The 19,505-nt window shown below is 42.3% G+C and overlaps 2 protein-coding genes across 4 annotated transcripts; both read right to left on the minus strand.

Annotated features, from left to right (window-relative positions):
* Positions 1-801: 801 nt before the first annotated feature.
* abcg1 (ATP-binding cassette, sub-family G (WHITE), member 1) lies at positions 802-15,490 on the minus strand. 3 transcript variants are annotated; one of them, XM_084674032.1, is made up of 15 exons: positions 15,322-15,490; positions 14,340-14,583; positions 8,513-8,630; positions 8,137-8,269; positions 7,867-7,917; positions 7,313-7,458; positions 6,258-6,381; positions 5,962-6,076; positions 5,713-5,861; positions 4,447-4,548; positions 3,990-4,158; positions 3,767-3,867; positions 3,209-3,367; positions 2,960-3,078; positions 802-2,863 (listed from the first exon to the last, which is right to left on the minus strand). In XM_084674032.1, exons 1-15 carry the CDS (start codon positions 15,361-15,363, stop codon positions 2,635-2,637), a joined length of 2,001 nt encoding a protein of 666 aa, XP_084530158.1. In that variant the 5' UTR covers positions 15,364-15,490; the 3' UTR covers positions 802-2,634. The 3 variants fall into 3 exon arrangements, with proteins under 3 accessions (XP_084530158.1, XP_084530157.1, XP_084530159.1); XM_084674031.1 differs by having other exon boundaries at positions 15,301-15,490; XM_084674033.1 differs by lacking the exon at positions 15,322-15,490 and having other exon boundaries at positions 5,776-5,861; positions 14,340-14,563.
* A 1,807-nt stretch (positions 15,491-17,297) lies between these two features.
* spcs2 (signal peptidase complex subunit 2) lies at positions 17,298-19,098 on the minus strand. The gene is made up of 5 exons (XM_084674776.1): positions 18,944-19,098; positions 18,283-18,366; positions 18,020-18,184; positions 17,585-17,715; positions 17,298-17,494 (listed from the first exon to the last, which is right to left on the minus strand). Exons 1-5 carry the CDS (start codon positions 19,034-19,036, stop codon positions 17,308-17,310), a joined length of 660 nt encoding a protein of 219 aa, XP_084530902.1. The 5' UTR covers positions 19,037-19,098; the 3' UTR covers positions 17,298-17,307.
* Positions 19,099-19,505: the final 407 nt, after the last annotated feature.

A 19,505-nucleotide genomic window follows, 5' to 3' on the forward strand; every position in this document is an offset into this window, starting at 1 on the left:
TCTGCCATCAGCTCGTTAATTACGTCTCCGATGACCGTCTCCAAGAAGCTCTGGAAGCTCTTTATAGGGCCAACGATGCAGCCCTTCAGCTCTTCAGTGCAGCAGACAGCATTGCATTATTTGTTTGTGGCTCGATTAAAGCCGACTGCTGTGCAGCGTTTCTCCAAGGAGCCATTACGAGACTCCTCTTCACTGTCAGAGCCACTCTGGTCACAGCCAACATGAAGGAGACCCTGCCGAATAACATAAATAATAATAATAATAATAATAATAATAAAGTCCTCTTGGAAAACACAAGGAGAATGATTATGTATACTTTAAGACAGAAGTATGCAAGTGAGGTCCTTTCAGAAGAAGAGTGCGCACAGGTACACCACACACCATCTGTTCTGTTCCTCACAGACTTGGTTCACGTTTGTGTGTGTGTGTGTGTGTGTGTGTGTGTGTGTGTGTGTGTGGTGGGTGTGGCAGCAGATGGCTTCACCACACATTTCAGAGCACAGTCTTGACTTTGTCTCAATTAAGATACATGTACTATTACCCATGAATAGAGTTCCATAAGTACAGCCCAACTGTACCAAAAATGACAGTGAGGCCATGACTATATAATAATAATAATACACAGATAATACACCATTACTGAGCCCTGCAGTATGTGATGTGTGCTACTGCCATCTGGTGGACAGTACTGTTACAAATGGTTATGTTGGGCTCTGTGAATGAGGTTTTGATCATCTTGAAATATTTGGCCCATCTGTCATTACCTCTAAATAATGTTTACCGGTCGGTAAAGTGTGCATATTTCAAAAATATTCCAAATTTATTCAATTTGTCTACAAAGTCATAACATAACAGTTGTCCCTTTTAGAGAAAATATAAATTTACTAAAAATGTATAGAATGTAAATACCGGTAAATGGACACCAAAACATGACTTAAATACAGTTTGAGTCAGATGCAAGACTCTATGAATATCCCTAGTAAAACAATGTTAAAAAAGATACGAAGCTAAGCAAAAGAAACTAAGATACCAAAATGAATGCCCCACGTCCTTAAAATCCTCTTGAAAATTGAGGCTTTAAAGATGTGACAAAGCCTCCCCCCTCTAGACAAGTGACATACTAGAGGTACAGATTAGATGGTCATAACACTGACATCAAAACATACTTGAAAGGAACGTTACATGTACAATTTTCACTGCGTGATTCTTACAGAGCCTCGATGAACCAGAAAGTACTTCCTCATTTTAAAATACAGCAACACACAATAACGCATGATGACAAAACACATACCGATCACCATCAGGTTTAACTAAAGAGTTGCATTGATAATTGCATTATCAAATAATGTAAAGTTTGAATCCATTGATCTCCTCGACACAGGAAATAACATTTTTTGCCCAAGTCCTAAAGTGACATGGAGTGGTTCTCCAATCCTTCGAAACTTCAGTGGTTACAGTATGCAGGTGAAAAGTTGAGGTTTAAACCACGCCATGTCCTATGTGTGGACCAATGATTGTCTGAAGCAGATGTTGAATGTGCATGGTCAAGGCAGGACAACAGTACGACATCTTAAAAAACGATCTAAATGTGTACTTTCTTGACCGCACACATAAACCTCAACATAGATTGAGTACTCAGACAATTTCAAGGAGTCACGTCACCATGGTAGGTCAAACCACAAGGGGTCACTGTGCCAACACTATTGCGATTTACAGATGTGGTCGGTGCATGCTCCTTACAGTAAAGAAATACAATCCAAATAAGTTCAAGCTGCCACAAGGACATAATCATTTATTTTCTGTTGAAAGCAGACCTCTAACAAGAAGGGGGGAGAGGGGAATGTTAAATCCCTCCCATAAAGACTGGCATCATTAAGTCCTTTTGGTAACGTGGACAGCACTGTGTGCATACTTCTTGTGAAGCAAATCCCAAAGCACCAGCCTTCCTGAAATGCTTTGATTGAGAGCCTACTGTGCAAGGATTAACTAGCCTACTCTTGCCTTTCTACTCTTGCGTTACCCTCGTTCAGGATCAATAGTGTTTCTCCGGTCTCACTGCAGAGTTAAGACCCCCCAAATCTACATGCTACAACCACCTTTGCATTGCCACGTTCACATTTTAGAAGCTAATCTTGTAGCACACCATACAGTACATTCTGATTCCCTTCGTGAACAGAGGCTCCTGGTATGGGGCCCTACCTTATCTGGCACTTCTTAAAAGCCAACGAGAGGAGACCAGCTCCTGTTCAAACGTGGCTTTACATGTCCACTTAATTTCAGAAGATAGAGAGGCCACACATACCGGTCTAGAGACTGCAGTCTACTAGCACAAGCCCTAGGTTCATCTCATCTGGTATTTCTTCTATCTTGTTCTCATACGAGATTTGTCTTCTAACACCTACCGTGGAGATGCTTCTCCGTCCCATTGCTGTTTTTGTTTGTTTTTTAAACGACAAAACTAAATTCAGTTGCGCACACTCATACGTGGAAAGATGCGGGCCAAGTGTTTGGCATGTGTGGAGCAGGCCTGGGGCTGCTGCTTGGAGGAGTGACGGAGAGTCTTCTGAAGGTGTGCCTGAGCCCGGTAGCACCCGATCTGTGATCCGTGCCCGGATCCTGTCCCTTCCTCTCAGTCTATCTCTCAGCACTGATCTTATAGCGCAGGACAAAGTAAGCGATGAGTCGGAGAGACACAAAAAAGATGCCGAGAACTATGAAGTCCAGATACAGTTTGGCATCTTCCACGTCCAGTTCTCTTAGGATGGCTTCCGACTTTTGGAAGTGGCAGGTTTCGTCTTTGTCGCAGTGGAGGTCTTCTCGGTCCAACCCATAGATAGAGAGGATGACGCCCTCAAAACCATACCTGCAGAATTCAATCGTTCTGAATTAGGGCACTTTCTGTCACAGTGGAGTACTGTAGGTTTGAGATGGTTTCTGATATTGGATGTCATGTACTTACCTGACGTATGATATGTACGACATCCACTGAAGGTATTTGGGAATGGTGTCGAAACTGACAAAGAAGCCGGAGAAGAGTAAAACAGGAATAGCGGTTACAGGACCCACAAACGTGGCAACCTAGGAAAGACAGACCAGCACAAAAACCAACCATCCATGAAAAATCCGTCACTACACATAGATCAAGATTACACATTGGATTAGAATCGGTTGTGTGGCTCTGGTGTGTCAGACAAAGTCCTGTTCTGACCTGCAGAGAGGTGGATGCTGCTCCAATCAGCAGGCCCAGAGACTGGGCCACCAGAGAGGTTAGCACCCCCAGGGCCAGGAAGAGGATGAAGCGAACTGCGTCTGATGGCTGTGAGGTCATCCAGTACACGATGCTGCAGTAGGCCACTGGGAACACAATCTTGAAAGCCAAACCTCACAATTACAACTAAACACAAAAAATAAACAAGCCAGCCATAGTGATATACTAACTAAACAGGTTACACTTGGAACGGAATAAATAACCATACAGAACATTGTGACATGAGAGTTAAGCCGTGTTATGTCATTCATATTGTGGGATTGGTTTAATTTTGACAGAATGGCAATTAGAGCATAATGTTCAAGCTCCTTGAGCTCAAGTTACATGTTATTTGTTCACAATACCTTAGTTCTGTTCTGTAAATGGCTAAGCAAATTGTGCATTCAGTTAGACTCGCATAACAGGTTCACATAGCATTTGCTCGTTTTAAATGCTACACCAAATTGAAATCGTCCACCTTCAAATGAATTCCCACTGTGCACATAGGAAGTGTTTTACCTGAAAGGGAACATCAGCCATGGTCTTGGCCAGATAGTACGCCTTCAGACTGTACCAGTAGTTCAGATGTTCTCTGAGAAACACACCCATCTCCAGAGGGACTGCATTAGAGAACATCAAGACACAGGGTTGGCTTCGTCTCATAAGGTAATAGGCTATCTGGACAGAATGGAGTGTTTAGTTAAGTCTTATGGAGAAATAGAACTGAGCCAGGAATACTCACATGTAAGCACAGTGGGCATGAGGGCGGCAAACATGAGGAAGAGCATGGAGAAGAAGAGGAATCCTGAGTTACTGAGAACCTTTTTAGCCTCGTTTCCAATGCCCAGGTAGAGAAGCCCTATCAGGATTCCAATACCAATGTGCGACATGATACGCAAGTGAGTCAGCACCTATAGGAAGAATACATTTGAATATATTAAAAAATATTTGGAAATACAGTGTCCATATACAAATACGATATTTCTTTTTTTTATGTTACTCATTTTGTTTACATAATATATACAAACCAACTGTTTCAACATGTAACATTCCCATTCCCATGGCATTCTTTTATATCCCGTCATCTTGTCTGATAAGCATTATGTAACAGTTGTCTATCCTTGGGGAATGCCTTTGAATACACGTACAACCGCAACTGCAGGTCAAAACAAACTCCACTAGGTGGCAGTCTATCTTACAGAATCCCTCAGGATGCTGAGGAAGGTCCTCTTGAAGAGGATGCAGAACTGAGTCATGCAGCTGGCAGAGAAGCTGTGGCAGCCCTCTGTAGATGTGGAGTCCTAAGGGAGAGAGAGAGAAAGGGAGAGAGAGAGGGGGAGGGAGAGGGAGAGAGAGAGAGAGAGACAGAGAGAGGGGGGGGGGAGGGAGGGAGAGACGGGGAGAGAGAGAGAGAGAGAGAGAGGGGAGAGTGACGGAGAGAGGGGGAGAGAGAGGAGAGGGAGGGAGGGAGGGGGAGAGAGAAAGAGGGGAGGGGAGGGAGGGAGGGAGGGAGGGAGGGAGGGAGGGAGGGAGGGAGGGAGGGAGGGAGAGACACATAGAGAGAGATAAAGAGACGGGGAGAGAGAGGGGGGGAGAGGGAGGGAGGGAGGGAGGGAGGGAGGGAGGGAGGGAGGGAGAGAGAGAGAGAGAGAGAGAGAGAGAGAGAGAGAGAGAGAGAGAGAGAGAGAGAGAGAGAGAGAGAGGGGAGGGAGGGAGGGAGGGAGGGGGAGAGGGAGGGGGAGAGAGACACATAGAGAGAGATAAAGAGACGGGGAGAGAGAGGGGGGAGAGGGAGGGAGGGAGGGAGGGAGGGAGAGAGAGAGAGAGAGAGAGAGAGAGAGAGAGAGAGAGAGAGAGAGAGAGAGAGAGAGGGAGGGAAGGAGAGGGAGAGAGGGGGGAGGGAGGGAGAGGGAGGGAGAGAGGCGGGAGGGAGGGAGGGAGGGAGGGAGGGAGGGAGGGAGGGAGGGAGGGAGGGAGGGAGGGAGGGAGGGAGGGAGGGAGGGAGGGAGGGAGGGAGGGAGGGAGGGAGGGAGGGAGGGAGGGAGGGGGGTGGAAGGGAGGGAGGGGGAAAGAGGGAGAGGGGTGGAGTGAACAATAGCTTTTATATTTATATCTGTTTTATATTTTACACGTTGTTTAGTTCTTTAATATTAGAGTTTTGTACATTCTACGAAATTTAAGATCCGTTTATGTTTATTGTATGCATGTTCCTGCCACAATAAATTCCTTGTTTGTGTGAACAAACTCTGATTCTCATCAGAAACAGAGAGTGAACAAGCTGGACACTCTGGAGGATGTAAGATGGATCATCATCTATGTTCAAACATTTAATGCCCTCTCGTATCACACATCCATGTTAGAATATCCCATGTCACATGACGAGGGCTAGTTAGGTTCACCTGGATTATCTGATTGAGATTTTGGAAATTTCACACCCTTAAAATGAGGCTGAAATCTTGCTTTACCTCCTCTGCAGGTTTGTGCCACAGGAAGGGGTTGTGTGTTCCATCCCCGTTGAGTTCCGTATTGTAGTCCTTCTCACACTTCCTGTCCTGCAGGGATTTCACCAGACGGGCTGTCTGGTCCCCGTACTCCCCAGACGCAACCTCCATCACTGAAGAAGAGAAAGAAAGGGACAGCAGTGAAGAGACACAGAACTGTGAAATAAAAGTCACTGCGTACAACAGCAGGTCGAAACCAGAGATGTGGCTCACCAAAGTCTGCTGGGTTATGATAAGTGGGACAGTTGAGTCCAAGTTCTCTGAGGTAAGGAACTAGGTTGGACACTTTCCCTCTGTAGATGCACTGACCATGGCTCAGAACATACAGCTGGGGACATCAGAAAGAATGGTAGTCAAGTGAGTAGGAGACAGTTAAATGGTTCTTTTTCCATGTTAAAAATGCAGAAGTTCAATCGATCCTACTATCAATAAGTTACAATTAGCAGATGATCCTTTTGCTATTTGTGTATCACAATTCCGGTGCTTGAAGCCTATTGTTTCTCTGTTACCTTATCAAAGAGTTCAAAGAGCTTGGCGCTGGGCTGGTGGATGGTGCAGATAACGGTGCGTCCTCCTTGGGCCAGAGCCTTGAGCAGGGACACCACCTGGAAGCAGGATGAGCTGTCCAGCCCGCTACATGACACAGGTGGAGGTGGGCAAGAGGGGTTACTGACTCAGAAAACTGACATGGCTTCTCACTAGCAATATGAGTGTATTTCCACAACTTCCAATCTTTTAACGTTTAGACTAACGAGCAGAATATTAGAGTGTATATTTTCACAATGGTTGTTTCAAAGGTTATCTCTTACAAACTGTAATGGATTGTTTCATTGTCTGACTGAAACCTCTTAGCTTTATTTGCCACCAAGGGCAGTTAAGTAGTCCGGGGTGACAGAGAAACAGGATAATGAAGGAGATGTGTCCGTCTTAAAAGCCTTCAGAGGATTCGGAAGGAGTAAATCTCCTTAGGAGACTTTGCCCTCAAGAACAATAGTTGTAGTACTTATCTATTATGGGCACATTTTCATATCAACATGCCTAAAAAAAGATGGTCGTTCTCCTTTCTGTACTTTCCCTTCATAAAAGAGAAATGCTGTATTTGTATTTTCCACATAATAGACACTGTGCCTGTATAAAATTTAAAAACGTAAGGCTGTGCCATCTTTATATTTTCCTTGGCTCAGAGTGCAAAGTAAGAACATTTCTGAGTAAGCCCAGGAGAAATATCATCACCACATATGGCACACATGCACTCATGGGGCCACATGGTCGTCAGCTGACTTCCTCATGAGGGCCTGAGGGCTTCCGATTGGTCCCCTGGTGCATGTCAAACCTCTCTAGCTAGACCTGAACTGGGACATTTCAGGATTCAATTGCATGTTTTCTTCCAAGTGAACACAGAATCAATCTGTTGACTTATTTAAAGGTGGTTGCCGTTGTTTACCATTAGATCTAATTATGGCCAGGCGGCGTGCTTGGAGAATTCAACGTGCTATAATCCTGTGTTATATCAGGACTGTGCCTGCTCCTGGGACACGCACGTCAGAGCTATGAAACAACAAACCTGGTGGGCTCGTCAAAGAACATGACAGGGGGGTTGTTGACGAGCTCCAGGGCGATGGCTAGTCTTTTCCTCTGGCCTCCAGAGAGGTGGGACGTACGTGTTTTTGCACACTCCAGCAGGCCCAGGGCACTCAGGATCTCTCGTACCTTGAACACAAGAGGGTTTCAAAGACCTAACCTGATCCAAGCTATATTCAGCAGCTCCCATCACACACCCATCGACACAGTAAACCGTATTGGCCTAAACACATTGCTGGCTACACCAAAGGTGATTGTATTTTTATTATTTGGTTTTCGAGTCAGTTTAGGGTCACTCGTGCTTACTGTAATTATGACGTTTGTCTGTTGTTCTTATTTATTGCTTATTTATTGTTTTGCCCTATTTGATGATTTTGTACAGCACTTAGGTTGGCATTGGCTGTTTTTAAATGTGCTTTATAAATAAAAATGACTTGACTTGACTAGACCATGCAGTGCCGAAAAAGGATCTGGTCCTAATTCCCAGAGAGCACACAACAGATTAAGAGGAAGACTGCTCCCATGCAACTCTCTTACCATCTCTCTCCTGCCCTCCTCCTTTTCCTGCAGCTTGAGATTAGCTGACACCTGTGGGACAGAGTATCAAATATAGTTCATGCTACATAAGCATTTCAGCATTACTTTTCTACTAGTTTTTGCTTTGGATAAAAGCATCAGCTAAATTATTAAGATGTAGAACGACATAATAATATTATGTACTTGTACAGGAAAGCACAGACTAGAATTCTGGCCCACATTACGGCCCTAATAGAGAGGAACTCAACGCGACCAGGTTCCTGTCCTTACCATCATGGCCTCGTGGACCGTCAGGTGAGGGAGAAGCATGTCGTCCTGCATGATGTAGCAGGACACCTTCCGGAAAGAGCGCAAGTCCCTTGGCTGGTTGTTAATCAGTATCTCCCCTTTCATACCAGTCTCCCTACAAACAGAGAGAGAACCTACTGGTCTTAGCATTCTGTCAGAACAAACTACCTTGGACCTGCCAAACTGCCTTGGAACCTACTATTTCTAAAGGTGCCTGTTTAAGTTTAAGTTGTTTGAAACACATGTTAAACTAGGTTCCACATATATTTTAACTTGATATCCATGTACTGTATGGTGGGAAGGACTGGTCTATCAGTGATGTAGGAAACTCGGGTGGTCACTAGGGTGTTGGCAACACCTGTATCCGGCCAGTATGTTCATCAGTGTAGACTTCCCGGCTCCTGAGGGACCCATGATGGCCACCAGGCCTCCGCTGGTGAACTTCCCAGAAATCCCTTTCAACAGTGTCTTGTAACCTGAGAACCGACACAAAAGAATCAGCCCCATGTAAAACCGATGATCACAATGGGATTTTAATTCATTCGGCTTCAGCGAGGACCTGTTTAAAGCTGTCCCAGGGCTATGCATTCCCTCTCTTCAATAAAGCCATCTTTGTCTTGTGGGTTAAAGGGCCATTCGTTTTTTGTTTGGTAAGTGAATGGGACAATCCACTTGGGTGTCTATTACAGTCTAATCTATGTAACCTCACCTCACATTCCCTCAAACATGCTTGTTTCAGAAGGGTTCCCACCAGAACACGCCCAGGGCGTGACACAGACCACTCTTTTTTGGTTCCCCTTCACTTTTTGGTTTATTTGCGAAGTTCTGCAACTCATTCTGACTGTACGACACACAAAACAGCTGAACATTCCGTACCTCGCACAGTGAACTAATGGACCTAAGTGGCTTTTACGATGCAGTGTGAACATGGCGATGTAAAGCACAATGTGTACGATGTGTACAGCACATTGCAATGGCCTACAGTAACCTGTTATTTATCTAATGGACATAGCTAAACGCTAATCCAGTTGATTGCAGTGGCTGCCAGTTTAATTGGATTTTATGTTATAATCCTACAGAGTGATACACAAATACCTCCGACCTTCTCTGTCCTCACTCCACAGAGAACCAAACCTAAGGATCTAGTGTTTCCTAAAGGCAGTTAGGGTTAGACAGTTTGCACTTCAGTAACCTCTACACTTTGCAGAAGTCATGCAGTGGTGTGCCCACAGAGCTGGATGGGTGATGTGTAAATTCCAGGCTGATTTGGCTCTTTGTGTTTTTCAATACTCAAACAAGCTGCAGATACAACATGCAAGTCCCAAGTAGAAAAAATAGCACAGCTGTACGACACAGGAACCGTCTCTGAACTTATGTTTTGGGTTTACCTGTACTGTATAGAGCATCATTTTTACATTTTGTCTACTTCCCAGTGTATTTTACAGATGGTCAGCTTAGAGTTTCACCATAGTCATTCACAGTCCAACAGGCTTGGTGTATTCAGAACAATTTGGAAAGAACATGTTTATTGTCCTTTTCGGAAAATAAACAAAGAGGATAACAAAATATAATTACCCAACAAGCACAAATCTGTGCTTTGTAAGAGGATACCTACTTATTATCTACTTAGAAGAGGTTTACCCATTTGGGTCACAAATCCTTGAGGTGGAAGTCTGTTAAACAGATATTATACAAGAAGTCTCACAAAAGATTATATTTTCACAAAGCACCCAGTGAACATGTAATATATAGACAAAAGTATGAGCTTTCAGATGTTGAGTCCCAAATACAGAAAATGTAATTTTGGTCCATTTGCCTAGATACAAGACCGGCATCGAAAATGGGCCAAAACAGAAGTCTTAGTAATAGTATTTATGTTCTGCATAAGAGCGAAGAAAGTAAGCCAGAAAGGGAAGGAGAGAAAGAGACACATAGAGAGAGAGAGAGAGAGAGAGAGAGAGAGAGAGAGAGAGAGAGATAAAGAGACAGCGAGAGAGAGAAAGAGACAGCGAGAGAGAGAAAGAGAGAGAAAGCGAAAGACAGATAGAGACAGTGAGAGAGAAAGAGAGAGAGAGATAAAGAGACAGCGAGAGAGAGACAGAGAGAGAGAAAGAGACAGCGAGAGAGAAAGAGAGAGAGAGAGATAGAAGTAGCTCTGTCTTAGGGTAGAGCTAATGGGGATCCTTCTAAATAAACAAAATAAACAGCGAGAGAGAGAAAGAGATATAGAGAGAGCGATAGACAGCGAGAGAGAGAGAGAGAGAGAGAGAGAGAGAGAGAGAGAGAGAGAGAGAGAGAGAGAGAGGGGGGGGGGGAGGCAAGGGGCTTAAAAGTGAGAGCACGCGGAGGGCTACAGTGACATATGCAGTGGCCACTGCCGAGGCCTGAGGACGGCGGTGTTGTTGGGATCAATCAGGCTAATGCAGGGGCCAACACACTGCTGCCAAGCAGGATGACACTGGGGGTTTTCCTCGCCGTTCGGATTAAAGGCCACAGACAAACAAGACCGCTCAGCAGAATCCGACCAGACTAGCCAACATGTAATGCCATGTCAATCCATAAAAGCACACCAATAAGCAAAAGGAATTCCTTTGGATGGCGCAAGCACATCACTGTAACTGCACATCAACATGCAAGTGTGCCTAAGCAAGTGTGCTCTGTCTACAGCAGAATAACTTCTATATGACTTCCATATGGAGGCTGCATACTATACAAGCTTAATAACCAACATTACACTATTGTCACAGTTTAATTTCAATTTGAGGGCAACATTAGAAGCACTCTGAAATGAAGCATGTCTTATTAAAATGTCACTGTCAAGCTGCTGTACGTCTGTGAGTTCAGCTGTAATCTGACAGCAAAAATACATCAAAACACTAAAGCTTCAATTATCCAAAACAGACAGAAATAGGATCTCAGTTTGGGAGTCTATCATGCAGACTGTTCGTTACATAATGACCTTCTACTGCAGCATGCAGCTGGTGTAAAAGTCTTTTTAGTAGACTTCTACAGCTAGATCTCATTACTGGAATATGCCACGTCTTATTAGTAGAAGCATTAAATTAACCCGGAACAAAAACTTATTTTTTATTTATATGCCTGCAAAGTGTCCTTCGTTGTCCTCCATGGGTGCTAGATGACTGTCTCCCCAGAGGCCTGCTAGCCTGCGTTCAGGACAGGGGGCCTGGGGTCATTCAGCAGCAGACGGGGACTCTCTCAGACAGCCACTGTGACAGAATGGGATTGGGCTCTCGGGAGAGCAGCCTGGCTTGTAAAATGAGTCATCCAAAAAGCAGCCCAGATCAAGGTGAAGCATCTGTTTGGCCTGTTTACTTCACAGAGCATGACTGAAGCTCCAAGCTACTTCTCTGTTTTCTCTCTCTCTCTGTCTGTCCAGGTGCTTTTCATACGGTGTTCCTTTAAACACAATGCCAGATTTAGACACATCCTTAACCAAGGGATCCAAGGGAGTGGGACGTTGGTGGGGGACAAAAGTTTTTGGGAAACCCTTTAGATCCAGGTGCTTCTGATGAGCATCAACAAACCTACAATCCAGAATCAGCAGCTTCACAGCCATGATATGACTGAACACAGTAGCAGACACAGTTGCTGGCATTACATTGTGGATTTTTCTTTCACTGCTAAAAACCCCAAAATGGTGCCAAATTTGACATTACAAGAGGCTAAGCTGTGTAAAAACAATTAAGTGGAAGACCCTAACACAAACTTTTTGAAAAGGCTATTCTAAGCCACAGCAGAGAACATAAACTGAGGGTGTCCTAAAACCCACTTTGGAGAAAGAGGCATGAGTGCACATGCACTTCAGTGCATTACCAAACCAATGTAGTCATGCACACACACACACTACCCATCTATTGCTCTCTGTTTAGCTGTCAACATAGTAAACCATTGCTTCATATTCATTTATTTAATCACAACATGAACACATGCCAAATGGAAATAGAATAAAGCAGAAGACTGCCACAAAATGTAAGAGGACATACTTGTATGTCAGTGAGTGTTTGAGAAGTTGAGATTTACATTTAGCAGACGCTCCTATCCAGAGCGACTTACAGTAAGTACAGGGACATTCATCCGAGGCAAGTAGGGTGAAATGCCTTGCCCAGGGACACAACTTCATTTTTCATGGCCGGCAATCAAACCGGCAACCTTCTGATTGGTAGTCCGATTACCTAACCGCTCAGCATCTGACCCAGCTGAGATACATCGGGTATAACAAGCACACTGACTAAAGTAACATCCATGCTTAGTCAAGACCATATACAGAATAGTTTCTGAAGGTTGATCAAAGGCAGACTGGGGTTAGGTCTAGACACCAGGCTGCTTTAAACATCCTACAGTACAGTACCTTCTTTGGGGAAAACGAATTACAAACAATTAGATTAAAGGCTAAACATCATCCAGTCTAAAAGGGACCAGAGAAAAATGATTTCCATGAATCCGTTTAGAAGGGTTTTCTGTTAGCAAATCCACCTTTTACTCATTTTTTGAAGTCTATGAAAGATGAAAGGCGAGTCAAACCTAACACCCTCTTTTTATTTTTATCTCCTGCTCGCTAAGTCTGAGGCATCATGCTGCGTGTTTGTCAGCCCCACCCCCATCGCTGAGGTTACTGCAGTTTGTTGACCGTTAGTAACCGCCTGAGAGCAGCTAAGGCAGTGCTGCTCCTGCTGCCTGCAGTCTACCTTCTCCAAGTTCTTCTCAGTTTCCTCTCCGTGTAGATTACCTCCATTTTTCTGGACAGCTTCACAGCCCAGTTTCCATTGCAGTCATCAGTCATACCTGGCTGCGAAGGTGCCCTAGTTTAAGCTGCGTGACGAGAGGCAACAATCAACACTATATTGTCTGACGTCCACAGTCTGCAATATTTCCAGCAATATTTCACTTCAAAATGTGAATTATAAAATAAATGATGACTAACATTAATGAGAAGTTTCATTTCCTCACTTTATCATACCAAGAAGCAATGTGCACAAGTGGCTCTGAATGTCAAAAAAAATAAAAAAATAAAAAAATAAGTAATAAATATTACTGTCCCCATGGAATCTAACAGCACTGCGATGTCAAAGAAGTTAAGATCTACATTATTTGCATCAAGACACACAGAAAGAAGAAACACAGAAAGTGAAAGTGGATGGGTAGTCTGCTTACCCTGCCCTATCAGCTTCAATGTTTATGCATATTTAATGAAATCAGCTTTTGGAATGAGAGTAACTCTTCCAATGTCTAACACGTCAATGGGAGAGACTTGATATCAGGTGATCAAAACTCATCAGGCCTGCTTCAAAGCCAGAATTAACTAGTGAGGTCTCTCTTTAAGAATCATAAATGGCAGTGACCAGGGCATGCACTTGCTTATTCCAACCATAAAAGGGAAGCTACAACTTACTACTTAATATCCACTCCCTCCCCTTCTTGTATCTTCCTGAGGAAACATTTAATCACTACATGTTATCAATTTTACTCATTCTTTTTTTTTCTTCTTTTTTTTGGGGGGGGGGGGGGGGGTCAACTTAACTGGTAAGTGGAGGGTAAGATAAACAGAAGCAAGTTGTCCATCTGTTAAGTTCAGCAAACTGTCCTTTTTTTCCATCACAAGAGAGCAGTGCTTCGGTACATGAGACAGCACAGGTGAGGCAACACAAAAAATACAAGTGATGTGAGCAGGTCAAATAAGACAGTCTGCAAACATGCAAACATGCAAGATGACTCCAGATGGGGAGAGATAATGAGTAGAACAATACTCTTGGATGTTGGGTCTCAAGTCAAGACATGTCAAGGTAACAAGCCAGCTGTATGATTACGTCAGCACAGAAAACTACCAATTAGCCTACACTTCACTAATAAACACCTTGGTTGTGAGGCGAGCGTGACACGTCTGAAGACAGCGTGAAGCATTTTTGGAGACGGTGAAGACCGATGATTATTCTTTATTTCAGGCTGGAATTACAGTTTGTAACTTAGACTGAGCGCAAGACCACTCCCAGCCTTATCAAGTCCCAGTTGAACAAATCAAATTAATAGCTAGCAAAAGAATTCACTCGTAAAATAGGCCACAGAACAGATCACACTGTTGGCTTGAGGTGTGGAAAAATGTAAGTAGGCCCATGTTAGAGATGAGCTCCCTGTCGGTAACACTGCAAGTATGATTGTCTGGTACCCACCTTTCTTTCTCCACCATGGCCCCTCGGGAACTGAATAAGATATGTCTTTGAATTCAATGTTGACAGCTGGTCTCCGAGGTAAATAAGAAAACCGCTGGGCCTCAGTCAGATTGTTCTCCACTTTCTTTAGGTGCCCTTGCAACAAAGGAGTCTGTTGACTGCCCATGTGGTTGTTGACCACCTCATCGATGGAAACACACACAGTCCTGGGGTCTAGCATCAGATCCGGGGGACCATTGGCATTCTGATTGAAGAATGAACAAGATGAGAACATTTAAAACAAAATGTTGTACATTGAGAGAATACACATATTATAGTCATTGTATTAACAAAATATAATTACATGCTGGGAACTCACTGTGATAACTAAAGATTGCCCTACTGTAGCCTACTGTACACCACTAATCTGTTTCCTTATATATAGAGTACCGAGGTTACTATCGGACAAAGCTTAACCTGAACTCAGAAAACAAACGTGCAATAGCAGAGAAGCACATCCCTTCGAAAATTTACGATGGAATGTTGAATAAGCATTGATTAAAACTGATCTATCCTAGTTTACAGATCTATGTCTGTATGATCGAAATACAATTGGCTATTTTTAGATGTAGGTTAATACTTCAAAAAACTAACCCCAAAAATGTGACCCAATGACCCAATATCAATTAAGCTAATTAAACAGTCAAATTGAATCATTTAATATCGACAAACGTTGTTGCATTTCTGTGTAAAAATGACAGTCCTGTAAATTACAGCATGAAAGGTTATTACAGTTCATCTCTGCGTCCTGATACAGGTGGGCTTTGGTAGACTATCGCACATTGATTGCCAAAGCACTTGTGTATATACAGTGTGCACAGACATAGACTGCACTGTTTAATTATAAATAATGATAGCACATAGAGATTACAACTATTAGTTTAATCTCCACTTCTATAAAGTGAATTAAGTAAATACTTACCATAATGATGGAGTTGGTGACAATTGTATTATTAACTGAGAAGGCTGCCATAAGACAAGCCATTCCAAACAATTCGCTACAGTGAATGGAATCTCAAATAGCCTAGACTATTTTCTTTTTAAAAACACGCACATCTGTTTTCTTTACTGCGCGATGTGCGCTGCTTGTAGTGTCCACTTCAGTGCGCCCGGTGAACCTGCTCCAAGTGCTGCCTCTGTATTCGCGCTGTTATTGTTTACGAGCGGATAACCTGCTCAGGGTGTTCACAAACTGACGTCATGACACAGTTTGGACAAGGCAACAACCTAGTATAGGCTACAAATTTGATACCTCTAAAATGTAACAAAAATGAATACATATTCATTTAGGCTAAACAATACTCCTTAAAGTCCAAGTAAAAAAAGGTTGTGCAAATCTAAATCACTGTTCAAGTTGAACCAAGATCCTAAATTCTGCTTAGGCCTATGCCTGCTGTAGTTTGTCTGATTTGCCTTACAACATTTGAGTTAACTATTTGAAAGACTGAGTTGCTTTTTTACAACGTTACTCAATTAATGCCACCAAAGAAAAGGGGACTAAAACTGGACGTGGGTTTGGGTCCGTTTTTGAATCATCGGTGCACAATGGTGTAGCTTACGCCCTCCTGTGGATGTTTTAGCAAACAACCTTCTCTTCTCGTCATGCTCATGTCCCTCGTGATCTTACTGCAACCCCCCAAAAGGAAAACCATTCACAATTCACATTGTTTCTATAAAATGCTATTGTCCACGGTTTCTTACAGACAAAATTCGATCGCAAAACTTCCTAACTAAAGCAAAATGGCTACATGCTCGAGAGCTATTGCAGGTACAGAAGAAAACTGTCTAAAGACAGTGCACTCATTCACTTCCCCTTTTATTCCACAGTGGCGTTTTTGGGGCAGTTATATGCCCCCAGCTAAATATCAGTCACAAGGCCTTGCACAAGCAGCTGGGGTGGCTTCTGAATATAAAAATACTGCTGACAGAGCTGTTTACATATCCATTAGTTTCGTTTATCCTTGATAAACGAAATACTCTCCAACAGCTGTAACTAGTGTCAGAGAGTATGATTAAATAATGTTTAATGCCAGGAATAGGTTTGTTTTTAAATGTGGATAGGACCATTTTTTATATAACTGAGGAAGCAGCTGTTAATTTTCTTTTTTTAAAGTTTGGGGGACAGATACACAAACAGTAAGAATATGTAAAAACGGATTATAATTTTATTTTAAATTTGTATGAATAACAGACATTTAGCTAAATTCGGTATGTAACAGGTCTATAACAGTAATACTAAAGATTTAAAAATGTGCACTGGTGCTGTATGCGCAAACATCTACCCTTAAAATAAATATAGCCTTACCGAGAATGTATGTTCAATACTGAATGCGATAGAACATTGAGGGACATTAATGTGCACTCCTGAGTGAAGTTTGCTGATCTATTAAAACTGTCAAATAAAAAGAACTATCTGCCTTAAAATAAATATTTTAAGTGAACACAAAATCCCTTTCTTATACCATGGTTTTTGTTCCCTCAACAGCCTAACGAAACAAATGATACAATCCATAGAACATAATCATATTTTAAATAGGTAATTACATTGTATAAGGCTTTTGGGATACATTTTCTTAAATTAAAAGAAAATCCAGTTATTTATTCCACATTTATAAGGCCTTGTGTCCATCAGCAGAAAATGTTGGGTGAAATATCAGGACAATCCACATTTACCTGCCTTGGTTAAGCTATTTAATACCAAAGAGCTTCCATGTTTACAACCCAAAGCACATCTCACCTTTACCATCATTCTTAGGACTTTAGAATGACATGACTTGTAGATATATATAAAAAAAAAAAAAAACACATTTACCAAATTACAACATGAATGGGCAACATAAATGCAGTTGTGCAGACTTTTAAAAGAATGGTTGCCCCCCCCCCCACCCCCCCCATTGCTACACAACAAAGAGGCTGGTATCAGATCTAATTACTTTATTTTCTTATCTATAGCCAATGTGTCATGAAGCTTAGAGGCAGACTTTTCAAACTGATCCATGACCAGTACTCCATTCTCATCAAAAAAAGCCCCAACAGACTTTGTGATCTCCGTTTCCCGTGTGCGCTTGGTCTTCCCATCTGTAAAGGACACCCTTAGCGTGTACTGGTCATCAAACCTACAGGGACAAAGAAAAACAAACATATTAGGTAAATAATAAGAAACAAATGTGAATAATGTTATTTAATGCCATTATAAATATGCACACCTTTTCAGGCTGGAAGACAGCTGCCAGGTATGGTCTGGATCCATGCCAGCTGGGTCTTTCTCAACCGCAACCAGGAAGATGTTCTTCTCTTGGTATGAGGTGTAAAGAGTTAGAATGCCCATCATGATGAAATATGTGAAGAAATGTCAGTCAAAGAAAGTAACTTGGGAGTAACTCAAACAATAAACTTTAAAACAGCAGCATTAAGCTATTTACTGGTGAGTCCATGTGTGCCATATGTTTAAAATAAAATAACCAATATAATTTTCATAATAATTTCAAATTTCCACCTCTACATTAGAAAAAGCATGCACCTCCTCGGATATGCCACAACACTGTGGTGGACTAACAGCTGTTCAGAGATACCAGACCATGCTGATCTGATTTTATTTAAGTAGGACAACAGAATTAATTCGGCGGTTTAACCATGTAAGGATATGATATGACACAGCATGCCAGAACTGGCTTAGATTCTGGGAACGGATGAAGATAGTCCCAAATCAGAGCCACAATTGCAAAGAGGCAGGAAACGGTGCAAATGGATAGACGTCCATCTACAAGGTTGAAGTTCTCAAGGTATCCATACTTTTCCAAGAGGACCTAAGAATAGATCAAAAGTCGTCATCAGTAAACGGTCTTGCCTAAATTTCCCATGCCATAAGGAATAACATTTGATAGAAATATTTTACAACACAAACCTTCTTAGCCGCGTCATCGAGAGAATTTTTCACTGCTGCACCATCCCATTTGTCAATCTTAACAGGTTTTTCATCGATCCTCCACTGTGAATATTAATATCAGTCACCACACGTCAGATAGCAGTTAATGCAGTGCTTTAAAAAGAAAGAAACTAGCAATGCTTCAACTAAGTACACGTATGTGACTCAATCGGCTAGCTAGTTAGCTATTAGCATTCGTCTAGCTAGCATCAGTACTGTAACGGAACTTAAGCCTGGCAGATGTGTTTCGTGTCAGTCATGTGCTAAGCAAATTGGATGGTACAGTACTGTAGTAGCTAGCTAGAAATATACAGTTGCTTTGACATCAGAACAAATCTCAAAACACACGAATGAAGCTAGCTCTATCTAGTAAGCAATTTCTACGTAACTAGCTTGCTACCATACCCAACATCGTGTACAGTACATTAGCACAAAGTTACTGGGTTGCTAGCTAGCATCTAGTCTAGCAGCTAGCTCTGGCTATCAGCATAGGGACTTGTAGCTACTTGGCTATGTCATGCACGCAGACGGCAACGTTTAAACTATAAGTGGCTATTTATGTATGTGGCTTTGAGGCAGTTCTCTCCTATTTCCGTTATTTGCGAACACAGAATTTAATTAAAACAGAGATCATTCTCACTTTTTCCAATAGTCCATTCTTTCCATTTCTGGCTGCCATCTTCTCTTCCTGTACGTTTGTTGTGTGACCTGGGACAATGTGATAGGCTAACATGCTATTTCCAGTGGCCAACCAACTCAAACTGAACCTACCAACGAAGACGGAACTGCACCGTTATGCAAATCTCCACTCACAATCCATCGTCCTTCATAACCTCATTCTCAACATCGTTATTTTAACAAATAATTTGTGTATCGGCGTATCATAGAGTGAATCACTACTTTAACTTAAAACTTTAATGCAATTATTGTGTGCATATCAATATTATCATGTATGCACCCAAGATAAAATGATTGTAAGAATACCATATGAAAACATTACACAATCACAATTCTCAAATAAATTGATTTAGCCCTTTCAAATACTCTTGCAAAAATGTTTTGTTCTTGATTAATGAATGCACAGTGAGTAGAACATGTTTGAAAAAATATTTGGTAAAAATCTTCCATCTTCCAAAGTGTGCTATTTAATACAATAGCCTATGTTTTGGAAAATAATTGTGCATTTAAACATGTCAGAACTA

This window comes from Hypomesus nipponensis, chromosome 15 (assembly GCF_054491055.1).
Source record: "Hypomesus nipponensis isolate SF chromosome 15, ASM5449105v1, whole genome shotgun sequence".
In the NCBI taxonomy this organism is placed as follows: domain Eukaryota; kingdom Metazoa; phylum Chordata; class Actinopteri; order Osmeriformes; family Osmeridae; genus Hypomesus; species Hypomesus nipponensis.

Bases quoted from the DNA above. Each gene is read 5' to 3' on its own strand.
- abcg1 (XM_084674031.1), bottom strand. From the start codon at position 15,363: ATGGCTTGTCTTATGGCAGCCTTCTCAGTTAATAATACAATTGTCACC. The intron at 7,459-7,866 runs GTAAGAGAGTTG...CTTGTGTTCAAG, and splicing joins AGGAGGGCAGGAGAGAGATG to GTACGAGAGATCCTGAGTGC. The intron at 6,382-7,312 runs GTTTGTTGTTTC...TGTGTCATGTAG, and splicing joins TTCTTTGACGAGCCCACCAG to CGGGCTGGACAGCTCATCCT.
- spcs2 (XM_084674776.1), bottom strand. From the start codon at position 19,036: ATGTTAGCCTATCACATTGTCCCAGGTCACACAACAAACGTACAGGAA. The intron at 18,185-18,282 runs GTTTGTGTTGTA...ATCTATTCTTAG, and splicing joins TCGATGACGCGGCTAAGAAG to GTCCTCTTGGAAAAGTATGG. The intron at 17,495-17,584 runs GTGTGCATATTT...TTGTCCCTGTAG, and splicing joins CTGTCTTCCAGCCTGAAAAG to GTTTGATGACCAGTACACGC.